This window comes from Pseudovirgaria hyperparasitica, assembly GCF_010093815.1.
Source record: "Pseudovirgaria hyperparasitica strain CBS 121739 unplaced genomic scaffold EJ05scaffold_5, whole genome shotgun sequence".
Lineage (NCBI taxonomy): Eukaryota > Fungi > Ascomycota > Dothideomycetes > Acrospermales > Acrospermaceae > Pseudovirgaria > Pseudovirgaria hyperparasitica.
The window spans coordinates 1349055-1363477 of NW_022985553.1; the positions used below are offsets into that span (position 1 = coordinate 1349055).

The 14423-nt window shown below is 51.3% G+C and overlaps 7 protein-coding genes across 7 annotated transcripts; 3 read left to right on the plus strand and 4 right to left on the minus strand.

Annotated features, from left to right (window-relative positions):
• Positions 1-980: 980 nt before the first annotated feature.
• EJ05DRAFT_314717 (FabD/lysophospholipase-like protein) lies at positions 981-3125 on the minus strand. Its single transcript, XM_033740710.1, has 3 exons — positions 2688-3125; positions 2124-2610; positions 981-2077 (listed from the first exon to the last, which is right to left on the minus strand). Exons 1-3 carry the CDS (start codon positions 2848-2850, stop codon positions 1177-1179), a joined length of 1551 nt encoding a protein of 516 aa, XP_033602368.1. The 5' UTR covers positions 2851-3125; the 3' UTR covers positions 981-1176.
• A 1224-nt stretch (positions 3126-4349) lies between these two features.
• On the plus strand, positions 4350-5338 carry EJ05DRAFT_314766 (uncharacterized protein). Its single transcript, XM_033740713.1, has 2 exons — positions 4350-4643; positions 4789-5338. Exons 1-2 carry the CDS (start codon positions 4478-4480, stop codon positions 5106-5108), a joined length of 486 nt encoding a protein of 161 aa, XP_033602369.1. The 5' UTR covers positions 4350-4477; the 3' UTR covers positions 5109-5338.
• Positions 5339-5945: 607 nt separating this feature from the next.
• EJ05DRAFT_314813 (FabD/lysophospholipase-like protein) lies at positions 5946-8654 on the minus strand. The gene is made up of 3 exons (XM_033740714.1): positions 8291-8654; positions 7672-8236; positions 5946-7619 (listed from the first exon to the last, which is right to left on the minus strand). Exons 1-3 carry the CDS (start codon positions 8355-8357, stop codon positions 6425-6427), a joined length of 1827 nt encoding a protein of 608 aa, XP_033602370.1. The 5' UTR covers positions 8358-8654; the 3' UTR covers positions 5946-6424.
• EJ05DRAFT_314750 (uncharacterized protein) lies at positions 8272-9185 on the minus strand. Its single transcript, XM_033740712.1, has one exon. The coding sequence runs from the start codon at positions 9114-9116 to the stop codon at positions 8505-8507; it is 612 nt and encodes a 203-aa protein (XP_033602371.1). The 5' UTR covers positions 9117-9185; the 3' UTR covers positions 8272-8504.
• A 556-nt stretch (positions 9186-9741) lies between these two features.
• EJ05DRAFT_499113 (uncharacterized protein) lies at positions 9742-10916 on the plus strand (the record flags this gene model as incomplete). The annotated part of the gene is made up of 4 exons (XM_033746780.1): positions 9742-9756; positions 9827-10586; positions 10633-10842; positions 10894-10916. 4 exons carry the CDS (start codon positions 9742-9744, stop codon positions 10914-10916), a joined length of 1008 nt encoding a protein of 335 aa, XP_033602372.1.
• A 408-nt stretch (positions 10917-11324) lies between these two features.
• Positions 11325-12484, plus strand: EJ05DRAFT_314743 (competence/damage-inducible protein-like protein cinA). The gene is made up of 4 exons (XM_033740711.1): positions 11325-11708; positions 11775-11849; positions 11898-12091; positions 12155-12484. Exons 1-4 carry the CDS (start codon positions 11613-11615, stop codon positions 12324-12326), a joined length of 537 nt encoding a protein of 178 aa, XP_033602373.1. The 5' UTR covers positions 11325-11612; the 3' UTR covers positions 12327-12484.
• Positions 12485-13300: 816 nt separating this feature from the next.
• Positions 13301-14234, minus strand: EJ05DRAFT_314870 (uncharacterized protein). Its single transcript, XM_033740715.1, has 3 exons — positions 14201-14234; positions 13510-14148; positions 13301-13430 (listed from the first exon to the last, which is right to left on the minus strand). Exons 2-3 carry the CDS (start codon positions 13909-13911, stop codon positions 13425-13427), a joined length of 408 nt encoding a protein of 135 aa, XP_033602374.1. The 5' UTR covers positions 13912-14148; positions 14201-14234; the 3' UTR covers positions 13301-13424.
• Between the last annotated feature and the right edge of the window lie 189 nt (positions 14235-14423).

The window sequence follows — 14423 nt, forward strand, 5'->3', positions numbered from 1 at the left end:
AGACAGACAGACAGACAGACAGACAGACAGACAGACAGACAGACAGACAGACAGACAGACAGACAGACAGACAGACAGACAGACAGACAGACAGATAGAGTATACAGTCAAACTACCAAACACAAGACTCCCATAAAAGCCTAGAAGCGCCCAAGAAAAATGTCTATCGTGCTGCGAGGAAACAAAACTACATAATCTCCAGCTTGGTGCAAGCAAACTGAGAGGAGACAAAGGACGCGATACGACAAACTACACATCACATCACATCACATCACATACGACACATTCCTAGCCGTGAGGCATGTCCAAATGCCTCTTATTTACCCCCATCCATTCATTCCAGAGAACTGCACCCATCATGAATCCATCCACGCACATTCGCAATCATTCATCACCAGAAACACACAACACGCACACAATACAAAGACCAGTACTTTGGAATTTACATACGTACATAGTACAGAAAAGCCAGGCCCAAGACTAGAACGAATACTAATACGCGGATAAAACTAGAAAAAGACAAAAAAAACTCAAAACAGGTGAAAAAGTGTCCGAAGGTGAATGTCGCTCTCTCCACATGCCGCCGGGGGACGTACGTACAAGACAACCAAAGAAAACAAAAACAGGACAGAAGACCCACGTATAAGACAACAAAAGAACACCGAACAAAAAGCAAAGCGAGAAGAACACAAAAAGATGCAAAACGCTGATGTTGTAGTTGTTGTATGCAATGATGTGCGGATCCAGATGCACTTATGCGGTTGAGCAACGCCATGTATGCCATGCCAGATGACGGTTCGCTGGCCGGCCGGCTCAGATGCGCCACGCATCCGGTAAACAAGAACAAAGAGACATGGATGAACGCCGGACAGATGCGCCGATAAAGACGCCTATGCTATGCAGATAGCAGAACGAAACAATGAGATGTGCGCTGGTTGGGAGACATAGAAGCCGGTTGTATGTCCATGGAAATGCAAGAAAAGTGCGAGACGCCGGGTATCATTTGGGTGGTTTTGGTGGCGATACAATGAGATGCGAAGATGCGATTGAAGCAAAGAGCAGTGTTTTACGGTGGGTCACTTGAACAAAGGACGGCTTGCGAGTGACAAGATGCGATGTTGTTGACGTTCCTGGTTAGACTGATGGATCGCCGTGTAAGCGTACCGAACCATGCTTTCAGCTTCTTCTTCGCCGACGTGGTGGCTGGGCGTCTGGGAGTGGTGGCAGAACGGTGTCTTCCGGGCCCAGCTCACCCGTCAACCACTGGCCCATGAATGTCTGCCATCTCCTCAAGTCCTGATCTTTCGTACGCTCTCGCTCTCGTCGATGTCGCACGAGCTTTTCTGCTGTTTGTATCAGCATTGTCCGCGGAGGCGCGTACGTGTCATGGTCGTGGTCGAAATCTCGGTTCAGGTACTTTTCAGTCACCTCTTCCATTCTCCGCAGACTCGCGCCACCGGGAACAATGATCTCCATGTTCGTCTCTGGATCGATCCAAGGCCCTTTCTCCCAGTTGTCGAGCTTCATCGTTTCCAGACCGCTTGAGACGTTGAGTCTCTTGTACCACTTATGCTGTCCTCTGGCAGTGCTAAGCATAGTGCGGTGCGTTTGTTCACCTTCCGTGTACTTGACCATGAGGTTCTTGACGACAGCAAATTTCTCGGACGCAGTCTTCATGACCTTCAATTGGCCCAAAGGTCCAGGCCATGCACTGGCAAACCCATCATGCGCCTCGTTTGGCTTTCCAGTGCCGACCGAAAGAAGCAGGCTTGGTTCTTGATCCTCGCCATACATGCTGAGGAACTCAGACCACGCTGCGGACGCGGGATTATTTTCACGGATTCCGCCATCCTTGAAGCTCTTGACCTCCCCTCTGATGTCTGCCTCGAGAGCTTTGAAATAGAACGGCGCGGCTGAAGTGGCACGAGTAACTTGCCAGATTCGCAGTGGGTCAGCGCCCTCGTTGTATTTAATGAGCCAGTCGGCAAACTGGACTCGGGTGTTGTATCGGTGGTTGTAGGAGCGAAGAAGGTAGGCCTCGTCGATCTTGCCAGAGTGCGTTGCGGTCAAGCATATACTACTAGAATGAGCATGATTCTCAGTGAATGGTATGCAAAACGTACCTTTGACAGATGCGCTCTTCAGAAATATCAGGTACCCAGGGGTCGTCTGGATTGCGACCTTTTGTCTCGAGATTCCAAGGATGCCAATCCTGGCCATCACATTGCCCTCGCGGATGTGTCTTGCAGTACGTTTTGACTATTCGCTGTACAGCAGTCTCTAGCGGCCGGTGGAAGTACTTCGTGGCTAGCGGCACGCGAGTCCTTCTGTGGCCAAACAGATCGTTTCCAACCTCTCGGTAAATCTTCAGGCATTGCGGGACGCTCATTCGCAGTCTTCCTAGCATAGTGGCGATGAGGCCACCTGTACTCGTTCCATACATGTAATCGAAGTAGTGGCACGGTAGAAGCTCGTTTACCGCGTAGGACCGCGAAGTCGCGCCAGGAATTGGACCCTCTTCTCTTTCTAGTTTGCGTTCCCATGTTGATATCTCGCGCATGAGCTGGAGGAGTATGAGGAGAGTCGAATAACCACGGATACCTCCGCCATCTGCATGATTGTCAGCTTAGATCGCATGCATGACAGCGCACTAGTTAAAGCGTGCGCGAGGAGGATGCTGAGCTTACCAAGGGTGAGTATCAAGGGGTCCCACGCATCAACGACTCTGCGCGACCAAGCACGACCTGAAGTGACGTCCTCGTTCTCGGAGTTGTTTGTAATGACGCTTAGTGGACGACTCGAGGAGAGGTTCGGGGATAGTCCCTGGGAGAGTGAAGCTTGAAGCGACATGTGGAGGAGCTATGAATGACGCGCAGTAGTAAAAGGTGTGTTTCGAGGTAAGGATTCGGATGAATGATGAGGGCCGCAGCGAGTTTTGTAGGCCGCAGGACAGCCTTGGAGTGTATTAGGTACAGGAGAGGCCTCTCCTCTGAATAGTTGACGTATGCCGGCTGTGGAAGTCGCAAATCGGTGAGAGAGAGCACGCTGCACACCTTTAACTACGCAGCAGACTCAAAACGGTCAGTCTGAGATTGATAGAGGAAAGAGCGCACATCGCACACTTAAGCTTCACACGAGTCAAGCCTCATGATGAGGGTGGATACTGGACTACCTATTTCTGGGGTGGACCAGATGCTGTGATTAGCAGTCTATTGCGATCAGCCACCCCCGGTGCCTAAACCCAACACTGCCTCGCGCTGTCGATCAAAGCCTTGCGCGTATAAAAGCATTTCACCGCGGACCGACCCATGATTGCTGCAAGCATCGCTGCGATGGGACGAGAATTCTGCACTCTTTGTCCCCATGGCATGCGGTCAAAGAGGATGATAACCTTGTGGTGTCATGGCCCACCACTCTCTTGTGTACTCGTGTGTACTCGTGTTGCACAGATGTTAGTGATTGCTAGTATATATTCGTTAGTTCCAGGGACCGCGGGCTCTTCCATGCACACTATACGGCACAGCTGACAGCCTTGTAACGGTGACTTTCGACGGGACTTAGGAGGTAGTATTGTGGGTTTGCGAACAAAGACCCGATGACTGACTGACTGCTGCTCGCTACGACGTCTGTCCATATCCAAAACAGACTAATAACGAGCTCATCGGTCTATTTCACTGCTTGCTGAACTGCTCACCTCGTATCTCCGGATTCGACTAATTCGACTATGCGTGAGGTTGTCTCGGCACACAGCCGTTCAGCTGCCATGTCTCACCGGGGCGCGAGGCTTGCTATTGCTGCTGCCGCTCATGCGACCAATAGGCGGAGTAAGAGTGCGCCATGAGAGCAGCCGACCGCCTCTTGCATCATTCGAAAGACATTGATCTCGTGTCTTGCGGATGTTGTTGCCCATATTCTCCTTGGGTATAGGCTGATGAATATAAAGCATTTCCAAAAAGTGCCTAAGGCGTCAAGGCTGAAGCTTGGGGCTGCAAACCTGTGCCAAGCACGCCCTCGTGGCTGAGCAACGTGGCGCGTAGCAAAACAAGCCAATGAGAACAGCCTGAGCCACAGTTTGTGGCTGTAGTGGCTGGGCACTTGTCATCATCATCGGCCCTTCCAGCTTCCGCCCGCGTGTTCACACTTGACTTGACCGATCCGTTCGCTGTCTCTCTCCCTCTCCGCAGAACACAACCACAACTACAACCAGCCAGCACCACCATCACGCCACTACCTCTTCCTTGGCCGAGTTGGTTTCTTGTTGCCTACAAAACCACTCTGACTGTCCTGAAATATCCTCTTTCCCCGTACAACGCTATCGCCCAAGGTAACTGATTGCGATCGCTCAAACGCGCCCTTCACCTCTTCACCTCGCGCTCACAGTCTCACACTCCCACTCCCACCACTCCTCTCACCGCCGTGCGAGTGGAGGTTACCTCATCTGTCGAACATACCTGTCGCTCACTTTCACAAACGCACCATGACCGCTACGTGGAACAGCACAAAGACTGGCTCTTCGTCCAGCAGCGAAAAGTACAATCTGGACCCTAATGACAAGAGCGGTATCTTAGTGTACAAGTATCGTGCCGGCTTGCCAGAGCCTGAGATAACTACACAGGCGAAACTATGCGAGGAACTGGACAAAGGTATGTTCTGCAGACTCCCTCATGCACAACCTTGATACACACCAGCCTTACATCCCTTTCGCAGCATCCTACAACTTGTCCACCCTATCCTTCGGCTCGAAGGACTCCTCAAGCACCTCCAAGTCTGACGCGCTCTCCATTCTAGCCCCGCAGTGCCGTGTATCTCGCAAGAGCATACCTCGCGGCGACTCGCGCGTCGATATACGCATGGAAGATCTCTGGACGGAGGAAGAGCGTGCTCTCTACTGCGACAAGCCCACAGCAAAGAACTCTGTTGCGTCTGTCGGTCTTCCTCGCATCGCGTACTACAAAAGACTACTCCTCAACTCCTACCCTGAACTCTACATTGTGTCGCCGGCATCATCGCCAAACAGCAGCGCCAACACCTCGCCGGAAAGCAGTCAGCACGTCAGCCCGCAGAGCACATTCCCAAAGGAGCCTAGGGAAAGTCCGGCAGATCAGTGATGAAGATAATGGATCGTGGATCGTGGGGCGTGGATCAACTAATACGTCTGCGAGGAGGCCGCCTTCTTCTGCGCTAGCGGCTGTGCAGCTGATGACTCCTCACCAACACCGAGTCACTGAGCGCTCAGCAATCCTATGACTATACGCTTGCTCCTACTACTGTTCGCCGTCCTTGACGCACACCGTCTCCCTAGTCCCCTTTGCCCTGCCTGACACCCTCACGTCGGCAACACGACGGTCACTCATTCTTTCCCTTTCTTGTGTATTGTTTTGTCAGTAATTCAGCGGGTGGCGTTGTGAACAGGCGTTTTCCCCGGTGGCGGCCTCCTTGGAAAATACCCGGACAATGTCACTACTGTTCGTTTGTTTTGGGAGGGGCTTTTTCACAACAGAAACACACACAGCCACAACAACAACGACGGATAACAACGAATAACAGCAACAACACAACACGTCAGTATGTGTTGCGGTGATGCCGAAGGAGGTTTCTTTTTTTTGGTTTTGTTTTTGTTAATTTTTGGGAGATATCATGTACCCCCAAAGCAATGTCTCTGCAGTAGACGAGTTGCGGGGAATGTTAGCGATATTATTAGCAGCCCTCCCGTTTGGAGTGTATCTTTGCTGAGTTTGAAGAAAAGAAAATCATGGTGGCGGTGTTGTGGCGAAGATGCCATACCTAAGTCTCTTTTAACAACAGGCTGTCTGTCTCACAACTCGAAACTGCTAATGGTAAGTACCTTTTGACGTCCCGTGTTAGTCAATACGTGAAACCATGTAATTAATGCTCTCACGACACCGATACGATCAAACAACGATAGTTCCTCGCTAGATATCACACATATCTTTACCTACGAATGGGTAGAATCCAACGAAGCTATAATTATTATTGGAAAATAAACCGGTATATCATGGTCGTGCCTCTGTTATTTTGCAGTCTGTGCGAGAACATACAAACAGCCATGCACACATACTACTACGTAAATGCTAGACGAATATTACCCGGGAATTCGTGACAATGCATTAAACTTCTGATGCATGCTTCTTGCTCTTGCTCTCGCTGATCTGAATATTGTGTTTCCCCGCTTTTGCAAAACAAGATAGATCGACGCCACGCCAACGTGAGGGGATATCTCAAAAAAGATAAAAATAAAACAAATCACAGACTCATAAACACGCACACGTACGCGCGCGCTCCAGGACACTCAATGGCCCCAATCTAAACGCCAATTACTCAATCGCCAAAAAAAGAACGCCCAATTCGCACATCTACGTACGCAAAAACACACATACTCTCTCTCTCTCTCTCCCTCAATCCCTCACCGCACGCCATACTCCGGCTTCCGAGCCATATTGACAGGCGGCGGACCATCGGTATCGGGATACGGCAAGGCAGCACCAGCACCAAGACCAGGAGGCACGAGCGGCACAGGACTGCCCGGATTGCGAATCGGGCTCTTAGGCGGCAACGGCGGTGGGGTACGCGGGACATCTGCGCTTCTGCGGGGGCTGGGATTGTAGCTCCGTTCGGAGCCGGAGGGGAACTGGTCGTGGGAGCGGCGGTAGGGGTTCATTTGCGGGTAGTCTGCGCTGGGGCGAGACGGCGGGTGGTGGGAGACGTAGAGGGGTTGTGGGTATGAGGAGTCGTCGTGGGCGTCGTCAGCGGAAGAGATGGCGATTTTGTCGTCTGGGTAGGAGGGGTAGGAGAAGGTGCTTGCGTTGGAAGGGGTGAGGTAGTCGGAGGGGTTGTATGGGATGTCGTCGGCTGGGAGCTCCACAGCCATTGGGTTTGAGGGAGAGGTGTATTGTGCGTTGGACGAGGACATTTGCATACGCATGGATGGGTCGCCGCCAGCTCGGAGTTGGCGCTCCCAGCGCAGCTTTGCGCGGTGGATGCGCGCGATCTTGCCAGCTGCGTCGAGGTTGATGTTCTGGACTTCGCTGCGGGCCAGGTACATGCGAGTATTCGTGCTGATTTCGGCGAGACGGTTCCATTCGTTCATGCCAAATTCACCGACGCCCACCTCGACGTTGAGACGATAGTAGTTCTCAGGATTGACGTTGCGCTTCGAGATGTGCTCTTTCAGCATGTACTGGTGAGTTTCCTCGCAGCCTTCGATTTTGGCAATCAGACGGCGACGGGCCTCTGCAAAGTCACCCATACCACTCGACACAAACCCTTCCCACCACAGGTGTTGTTGCTGGTTTGTGCCTTTCGGTCGTTTGCCTGTGCCGATACTTATGAATACGCCGACTTCGCGGCCAGGCCACTCGTTTTGGACGGCCTCGTCAAGAATTTGAGGAGCCGGGTTGTACTTTCCTGCCCCCTCGTCGATGAAAACATGTTGGCCAACTTGTATGGGCTTGAAGGCCAGACCAGTAGCTGCAGTAGCTCTTCCAGCTTGCCAGATTGTGCAGTTAAATTCCGGCGCCGGTTCTTTCCGGGAGTCGTAGGACCGCAGCATTGTGGAAGATCCGCTTTTCGGAGTGCCCTTGTAGACCGCTGTGACTGCACTGGGACAAGGTCAGCATACTGAGACAAGCATTTATTCACGAGTTGACGTACGTCTTGGTCCTGTTTTCCCTCGAATCGTATAATAGTGCGTTTGGATTGCCAAAACGCATGGACCCATACGGGCCTCGCGGGTTGACAGGCGTTGATCCAATCTGGCTGTAGCGGCTTGAGCTGCTGGGACTCCTGTGCGGCGCTATGGAGGTTCCAGGAGTCAATGGAGACTTGAGGTCCATGGACGACTCCGCAGCATGTGAATCATTTCCCTCATGTTCCGATATGGTATGCTCACGCACGCAGTCCCTTATAGCGTCTTCTAGCTTCGAGGCTTTGAACAGTGTGCTTCTATACGGTATGCCTGCAAATGTCTTGTCTGTCTCGAACACTCTCTTCGTCATGCGTACGTATACATCTTTTGACGTCTCGATATCAAGCCGTAAGCGTCCCAGCATAATGGCGATCAAGCCGCCAGTACCGGTACCAGCGATGAGGTCGAAGTGGTCGCATGGCTTAGGAGTCTCGTGTCGCTTCGGTGCTCTGCCTTCAATCTCGACGAAGGTGCGGTGCATGAGTTCTTGTAAGAGGATAAGCATGGAGTAGCCTCTGACTCCTCCTCCATCTGTCGATCGTAGTTAGTCTTGTTCCACAAGAAAAGCCATGGAAGCTGGCGTACCAAGGGAGAGGATACGCAAGGGAGGACCCTTTGTGGTGTCCTTCCGTCTGAGTCCCTGACTATCCATGGTGAAGTGTAGAGGAGAGGCGATGGGGGCTAGTGTGGTTGTGGGGTATATATGTTGGTGAGGCTAAGTGGCCTTGCTTGGCTGGCGAGTTCACCTGCTCTTACAGGAAACGTGCGAAAGGCCCGAGGAGCAGTATGGGACGTCCGACTATGTGATATGCCGCTGATCAAACAATCTGTGGGCTCGAGGCAGGCGCTTAGGTAGCAGTTCCGAGTGTGTGTATATGCAGGCAGACTGGCGATGTGCGCCGTTTGACAAGAGTAGTAGGGCGGAGCAGACTGTGGCAGTGTAGCGGTAGGTAGGTGGGTAGGTGTAGGTATGGATGTCGTTGTCGCGCTGTGAAGGGATGAATGCTTCGTGAGAGAGAGAAGGAAGATGGTGAATGAATGTAGGAGAGACAGACGGCCTGCCACGAGACTGACGAACTTTTTTCTTGGTGAGCGGCGGCAAGTTGCGGATTGAGGCTCGAGATGGCGGAGTGAGTGACCAGTTTCTGGTTCCAGTTACAGTTCCAGTGACCTCTCCACTGTGGAATGGATCGTGCTGGGTGCTGCGGGCCCAACGTACTCTGATTGGCGCTGGCCGTGATGACGTATGCGTATGCTTGGGCCCCCGAAATCGCCCAGTCCGACGCTTGAGGGGCTGCCCAGCGTGACTTTGCAGGGTTATGCCGGCCTCTACTGGGTTGTGTGGCCGTTTCGTGGCCGTTCTGTGGCTGCTGTGTGGCGCGCTAGATGCTATTCGATCGTGGCTGTGCATCTCCTCGTCTGCACCCTGTCAGCCAATCAGACCGTCTGGAGTCGCCTCCTTTAACACCTTCAGCTTGCTCGTCTTTTCTTCTTCGTCGTCCTATATGAAGAGAGAATAACAAATACCCCAGATCATCAGACGCCGTTTGATGGATCAACGTTCATCATGCAACGGCTGTGGCGTTCCCGCATCACCGCTCCTCTGGTACCTGTACCTGAGAATCCTGCTGACCACTCTTCTCCGCTCTACTGACTCAACACTTGACTGTTGTCTCCGGCATTCAACACTCAACACCCAACCTCAACCTCTACCCTCAATTGAGCTGACAGTCATTGATGACACGTGATGGACGCTGAATGAAGAATATGATGATTTCACATGTGCATGCTGATTGATGAATAACACAGATTATCGCAGTGCCCTGACGGCAGCATGGATATCTCCTTACCCTTCACATGTGTCATGCCCTAGAATAGCTCGACTTCGGCTTTTGTGCCATGCCGTCGGCCGACACCTTGGTCGTGTCTGACTCACTGATCCTTCCCTGTATCTAATGTACTTCTATAACACCGATATTTGTTCTTTCTTCTACATCCATGCATTATCGGCTGTGAATTGCCAAGCTTCAATCAACATGAAGGTCAAGCAGGTGAGTTGCGGATGCATGGATTGGTGGGTCTCTGAATTCGCCGCTAATTAACGTGCGAGTATGAACGCAGATTCTAGCCTATCCCATCAAATCCCTACGCGGCGTATCACTGCCAGACGCTGTCGTCACCAAATATGGCCTATCCTGGGATCGCCGCTTCATGCTCGTCAAGATCGACGAGAATGCTCCGACACCAGCAGACTGGAAGGTCCAAAACATGGCCGTCTCCATCTTTTCTGCCATGTGCTTGTTCACTGTTGAGCTCAAAGTACCCAACAACGAGGATGAGCAGTCCGCGTACATTATAGTCACCTTTGACGCCGCTCGAAGCGAGAAGCCAAGAACTCTCAAGATACCCATGTTTCCAAACACTGCTGATCTCGACACAAAACCTGTCAACCTGCACGGGGCCAAGACCACAGGCTTCGTTATGGGTCAGAAGTACCGCGATTGGTTCTCGGACTGCTTTGGCTTTGATACTGCCCTGATCTATGTTGGTGACAACAGCAGACATGCGCTTTGCTCCAATCCGGCCAGGAATTCCTCCACCTGGCTGTCATCCTTTACTAGAAACCTCCCAGCCTTCATTGTAGGTGAGGATCAGATTAGATTCCAAGACTGTGTGCCATATCTCGTAGTTTCCGATACATCGTGCAATGAGATGTCCGACCGTCTACCCGAGGGCGTCGAGATGGACATCACCAAGCTAAGACCAAACATTGTAATTGAAGGTGCTGAGGAGCCGTGGGAAGAGGACTACTGGGCTGAACTGGCTGTTGGCAACGTCAAGATCATTACTGCGCACAACTGCGGACGGTGCCAAAGCATAAGTCGGACACGTCGCTCTCTGCTTGTACGCACTGCTGACTGGAATAGATGTCAACTATGAGGATGGCCGATTCAGGACCGGCCCGGCTGGAGCAGCCTTGAAGACGCTCATGAGGGACCGACGTATAGACAAGGGCCATGGATATGCACCCGTCTTCGGGCGATATAGCTATCTCGACAACAGAGATGACGGAAAGATGATCAGGGTTGGTGACGACGTCAAGGTTCTCAAGACTAACATTACCAACACTACTTTTGGTATGCCCTAGTATTCATCCCGGTGCTACAAACGTTGACGCTTCTTCCTAGACTTTACAGGTAGTTTCGCTTGAGCACCTGTCTCCTGCAGATGGCGTTTAGGAGTCTTTGTTGCTTGACAGAAACATCTCATCTGTGTGCATCTCGGCGTTGGAGTTTGCCATATTTTACAAAAGTTTACAGAACAGTTCATTCCTCAGTATAGCTCAACCTCATTCAATCTTGCCGCGCTGCTTCTTCAACATGCACAATGACATGAAGTGCAAGGCGCACGACAAAGCCAACTCGTCACGACAATGCTATCCTTGTGATGCATCCAACCTATAACCATGGTCGGCACATGTTACTCCAGACGTCCCATACCAGGTCGCGGGACTCCACAGTCGTCTTCAATGTGATACTTATCAGATGATAGATGGATATTGCCGTTTATCAAAAGCACTACCATAATATCATTGCTTTGTCCCTAGGACCAAGAAGATTTCTATGCAATTCTAGTACCGTGGTACGTGAGCTCTTTGTCCAGTGAAGGAAGTGACGTTATACAGGATGAATACCACAACAGTGCTACAGCTACCCCGCCAGCTCTCTCTACAGCTCTAGCTCTATTGCGCTCTAAAAGCTCATACATTCTCCACTTCAATCACCAAGTCTTCATATCCAACACCGATTCTGAGTCCACAACCTACTTTCATTGCACCAACATCCCAATTCCCATCCTCACCACTCACTCGCCCACATCCCCAAACACCATCCCCACCTCATCAACCATGTCATCCTTCGTCCCGCACGAACTCCGCGAGCAAGTCACAGCAATATCAAAGCTCCTCAAAGACAAAGGCGAGACAATCTCCGTCGCCGAAACCGTGCGTCAACACCTCCATCCCGCCTCCCTCATCCCTTAATCTCCAAACTAACACCCACCACCAAAGGCCGCCGGCGGCCTCATATCCGCCTCCCTCCTCTCCATCCCCGGCGCAAGCAAATTCTACAAAGGCGGTGTCACAGCACGTGTTCCCTCTCTATATCCACCCCCTTCAATCTAACACCACCAGCTCTACACCCTCCCTTCCCGCATCGCATACGCCGGCTGGACGGAATCCGATATCAAGACCTACAACGGGCCCACGCCTGCCCTCGTTGCCGGTCTGGCAGAGCACACGCGTGTGAAGCTCGGGAGCACGGTTTGTGTGGCTGAGAGTGGGACTGCGGGGCCGGAGGGGAGTGGGAGGGGGTCGAACAGGCAGCCGTGAGTTTTGACCTTTGTTTGTTTGTGTGTGGAGGGGGTGATGCTGATGATGTGGGTGGGTAGGGGATATGTGGCGGTTGCGGTTGCGGTGGTGGATGGTGAGACTGTGAGTAGGGAGGTGTGTACTGGGGTGGTGGATCGGGAGGGGAATATGGTGAGGTTTGCGGTCGAGGCGTTGGGGTTGGTGAGGGAGGTGCTTGAGGGGAGGAGTGGTGGTGGTGATGGGAGGCTCTGAGGGGCTACTGGTGTGGACGTGGGCGTAAAGGTTATGGTGGATGTGGATGTATCCAGTCGAGTAGAGGTATAATTTTGTATCAGAACTCTTCGGTTTACTGTGTATATATACCAATACCACATGCTACGCAAGACCAGATGGTCGCTGGTGTTCTTAGGCATGGCGATGTCACGTATTTCTGATGAAACTTTAGTATGTTCAATGACTCTCACCTGCGTCTCGCATTATACCCACATAATCCACCTAAGAACACATGTCTCGATGAGTACGTCGTACTAGACGTATAACACATTCCCCCCTTACTATAGTGTAATATGGCTACGTATATCAAGATATACAACGTATCCTTCAATAGCCCTACCATCCAACAGCCCTCTTCTTATACTCGTCCTATACGTAAGTATACCCATCGGTTCATATGAATCTAAACTAGAAATCAACATCTAGTTGGTTACTTACATACTCAACTCTCAGTCCTACTCGTCCAATGCCTCTGTAACTTCTACACTTGGTCTGACATAGGTTATATCCTAAGTATATTGCTTGTGTGTATAGATGGATGTGTTGGATGGTAGGCGATAGGGTGGTGGAGCATATGCTAGCTTGGATATGCTGGGCTTGGTTTGCGTTGGTTGTTGGATATGATTCAGTCTGGTACGTTTATTAGGTCTGTTAGGTTTATTTGGTCTATTAGGTCTACTAGGTCTATTAGGTCTATTAGGTCTATTAGGCTTATTGGGTCTATTGGGTCTATTAGGTCTACTACTTCTATCCGTAGCTCTCTTCCAAGGTCTCTTTTCAAGACTAGAATACTATATGCATATCTATTTAACCTAGAAGAGTGGGTATAATATCTTTAGTCTAGCAAAACATTTAGCCTAGAAACAGATGATATAATTGAGGTTTTAGGTAACTAATGAATAGATTTTATATAGAGTAAAAGAGAGAAGCAGGAAGCTTAAGCAGTTAGATAGAGCGTAGCACAACACATAATTAGCCATCTAATCCACCCACCCACATCCTCCCTACCAACCCTCCACACACATTCCACACATCAATCCCAATACCCCACTCTCATAACATCTCTCGACGTACTACTCATCTCTTTTCCCCCCTCCTCCCGTTTCTCACCATCCCCCCCAACCCCAAAACTAACACCCACCCGCCCAATCAAAAACCCAACCTTCTCCCTCCCCGTATCCAGAAACACCTCCTCATCCCTCCTCATCTCCGCCTGCACCTCCTCCCGCATGAACACGTCCATAAACCGCCTGAACGCACCCTCGTCCCGCCATTGCATCACCGTGTATGCGTCTGGATCGCTGGGATCACCTGTGCCGCGGAGGATTATGGGGGGGTATGCTTGTTCTGGGGATCCTGGCGGTGGGGATCCTGGCGGTGGGGAGGATTGGTTTGATGGGGAGGAGGGTTCACGGCGCGCGACGTAGTGGCGGGTGTGCGTGAGGGGGAATGTATCGCCCACTAGGCGTTGGAGGAGCGGGATGTGGACTGTGTCGTAGTGGGTTTGGAAGAAGGTGGGGGTTGTGCCGGGTTTGCGCCAGATTAGGGCCATGGCGGTGTACATTTTGTGATTTTTTTTTCTTTTTTTTTGGAGGGTTTCAGGTTAAGGTGGGAGGTGGTGGGGTGGTGAGATTTGTGTTCAAGGTATAAGTAGTAAATTAAGGGTATGGCAGACGGTTGGAGGGGTGGATTGAGGGTTTATAGTGTCTGTATTTGAGGGTGAGGAGGATTGAGTGTGTGGTTTGGAGATGTGGGGTTGACTGTTGGGATACGGTGTATATGTAGTGTGTATGGGACGGGGCTAGCTGATGTGAGTTTATCTGCGTCACGTTACGGAAGGTGGGGATCCTTGCTCTTCTGGCCTTGTTGTGGGACTGCTAGTCTGGGAAGTGGATGGGAGTGGTAGTGAGCTGGCTATCATTTGCAAAACTATGGATATAGGCTTCCGAAAGTCATTCTGCTCGGTCGTCTAAGTCATATAAGCTATTTCCTGCTCTGTTCTTGCTTAGTTTCGGGTGCGTCTAGTCATGTGTAATTCGTGCTCTAGTCTCTCGCGTTTCTGCTTGTATCTGTTAA

What these genes read in the sequence shown, in the direction of transcription:
- EJ05DRAFT_314717 (XM_033740710.1), bottom strand. Translation starts at nt 2,850, where the DNA reads ATGTCGCTTCAAGCTTCACTCTCCCAGGGACTATCCCCGAACCTCTCC. An exon ending in CCCCTTGATACTCACCCTTG is followed by an intron (nt 2,611 to 2,687) that starts GTAAGCTCAGCA and finishes ACAATCATGCAG; the next exon opens with ATGGCGGAGGTATCCGTGGT. An exon ending in GAAGAGCGCATCTGTCAAAG is followed by an intron (nt 2,078 to 2,123) that starts GTACGTTTTGCA and finishes TCATTCTAGTAG; the next exon opens with TATATGCTTGACCGCAACGC.
- EJ05DRAFT_314870 (XM_033740715.1), bottom strand. Translation starts at nt 13,911, where the DNA reads ATGTACACCGCCATGGCCCTAATCTGGCGCAAACCCGGCACAACCCCC.
- EJ05DRAFT_314766 (XM_033740713.1), top strand. Translation starts at nt 4,478, where the DNA reads ATGACCGCTACGTGGAACAGCACAAAGACTGGCTCTTCGTCCAGCAGC. An exon ending in ATGCGAGGAACTGGACAAAG is followed by an intron (nt 4,644 to 4,788) that starts GTATGTTCTGCA and finishes TCTCCATTCTAG; the next exon opens with CCCCGCAGTGCCGTGTATCT.
- EJ05DRAFT_314743 (XM_033740711.1), top strand. Translation starts at nt 11,613, where the DNA reads ATGTCATCCTTCGTCCCGCACGAACTCCGCGAGCAAGTCACAGCAATA. An exon ending in CAATCTCCGTCGCCGAAACC is followed by an intron (nt 11,709 to 11,774) that starts GTGCGTCAACAC and finishes CCACCACCAAAG; the next exon opens with GCCGCCGGCGGCCTCATATC. An exon ending in AGGGGGTCGAACAGGCAGCC is followed by an intron (nt 12,092 to 12,154) that starts GTGAGTTTTGAC and finishes GTGGGTGGGTAG; the next exon opens with GGGATATGTGGCGGTTGCGG.
- EJ05DRAFT_314813 (XM_033740714.1), bottom strand. Translation starts at nt 8,357, where the DNA reads ATGGATAGTCAGGGACTCAGACGGAAGGACACCACAAAGGGTCCTCCC. An exon ending in CTTGCGTATCCTCTCCCTTG is followed by an intron (nt 8,237 to 8,290) that starts GTACGCCAGCTT and finishes TACGATCGACAG; the next exon opens with ATGGAGGAGGAGTCAGAGGC. An exon ending in AGGGAAAACAGGACCAAGAC is followed by an intron (nt 7,620 to 7,671) that starts GTACGTCAACTC and finishes ACCTTGTCCCAG; the next exon opens with TGCAGTCACAGCGGTCTACA.
- EJ05DRAFT_314750 (XM_033740712.1), bottom strand. Translation starts at nt 9,116, where the DNA reads ATGCACAGCCACGATCGAATAGCATCTAGCGCGCCACACAGCAGCCAC.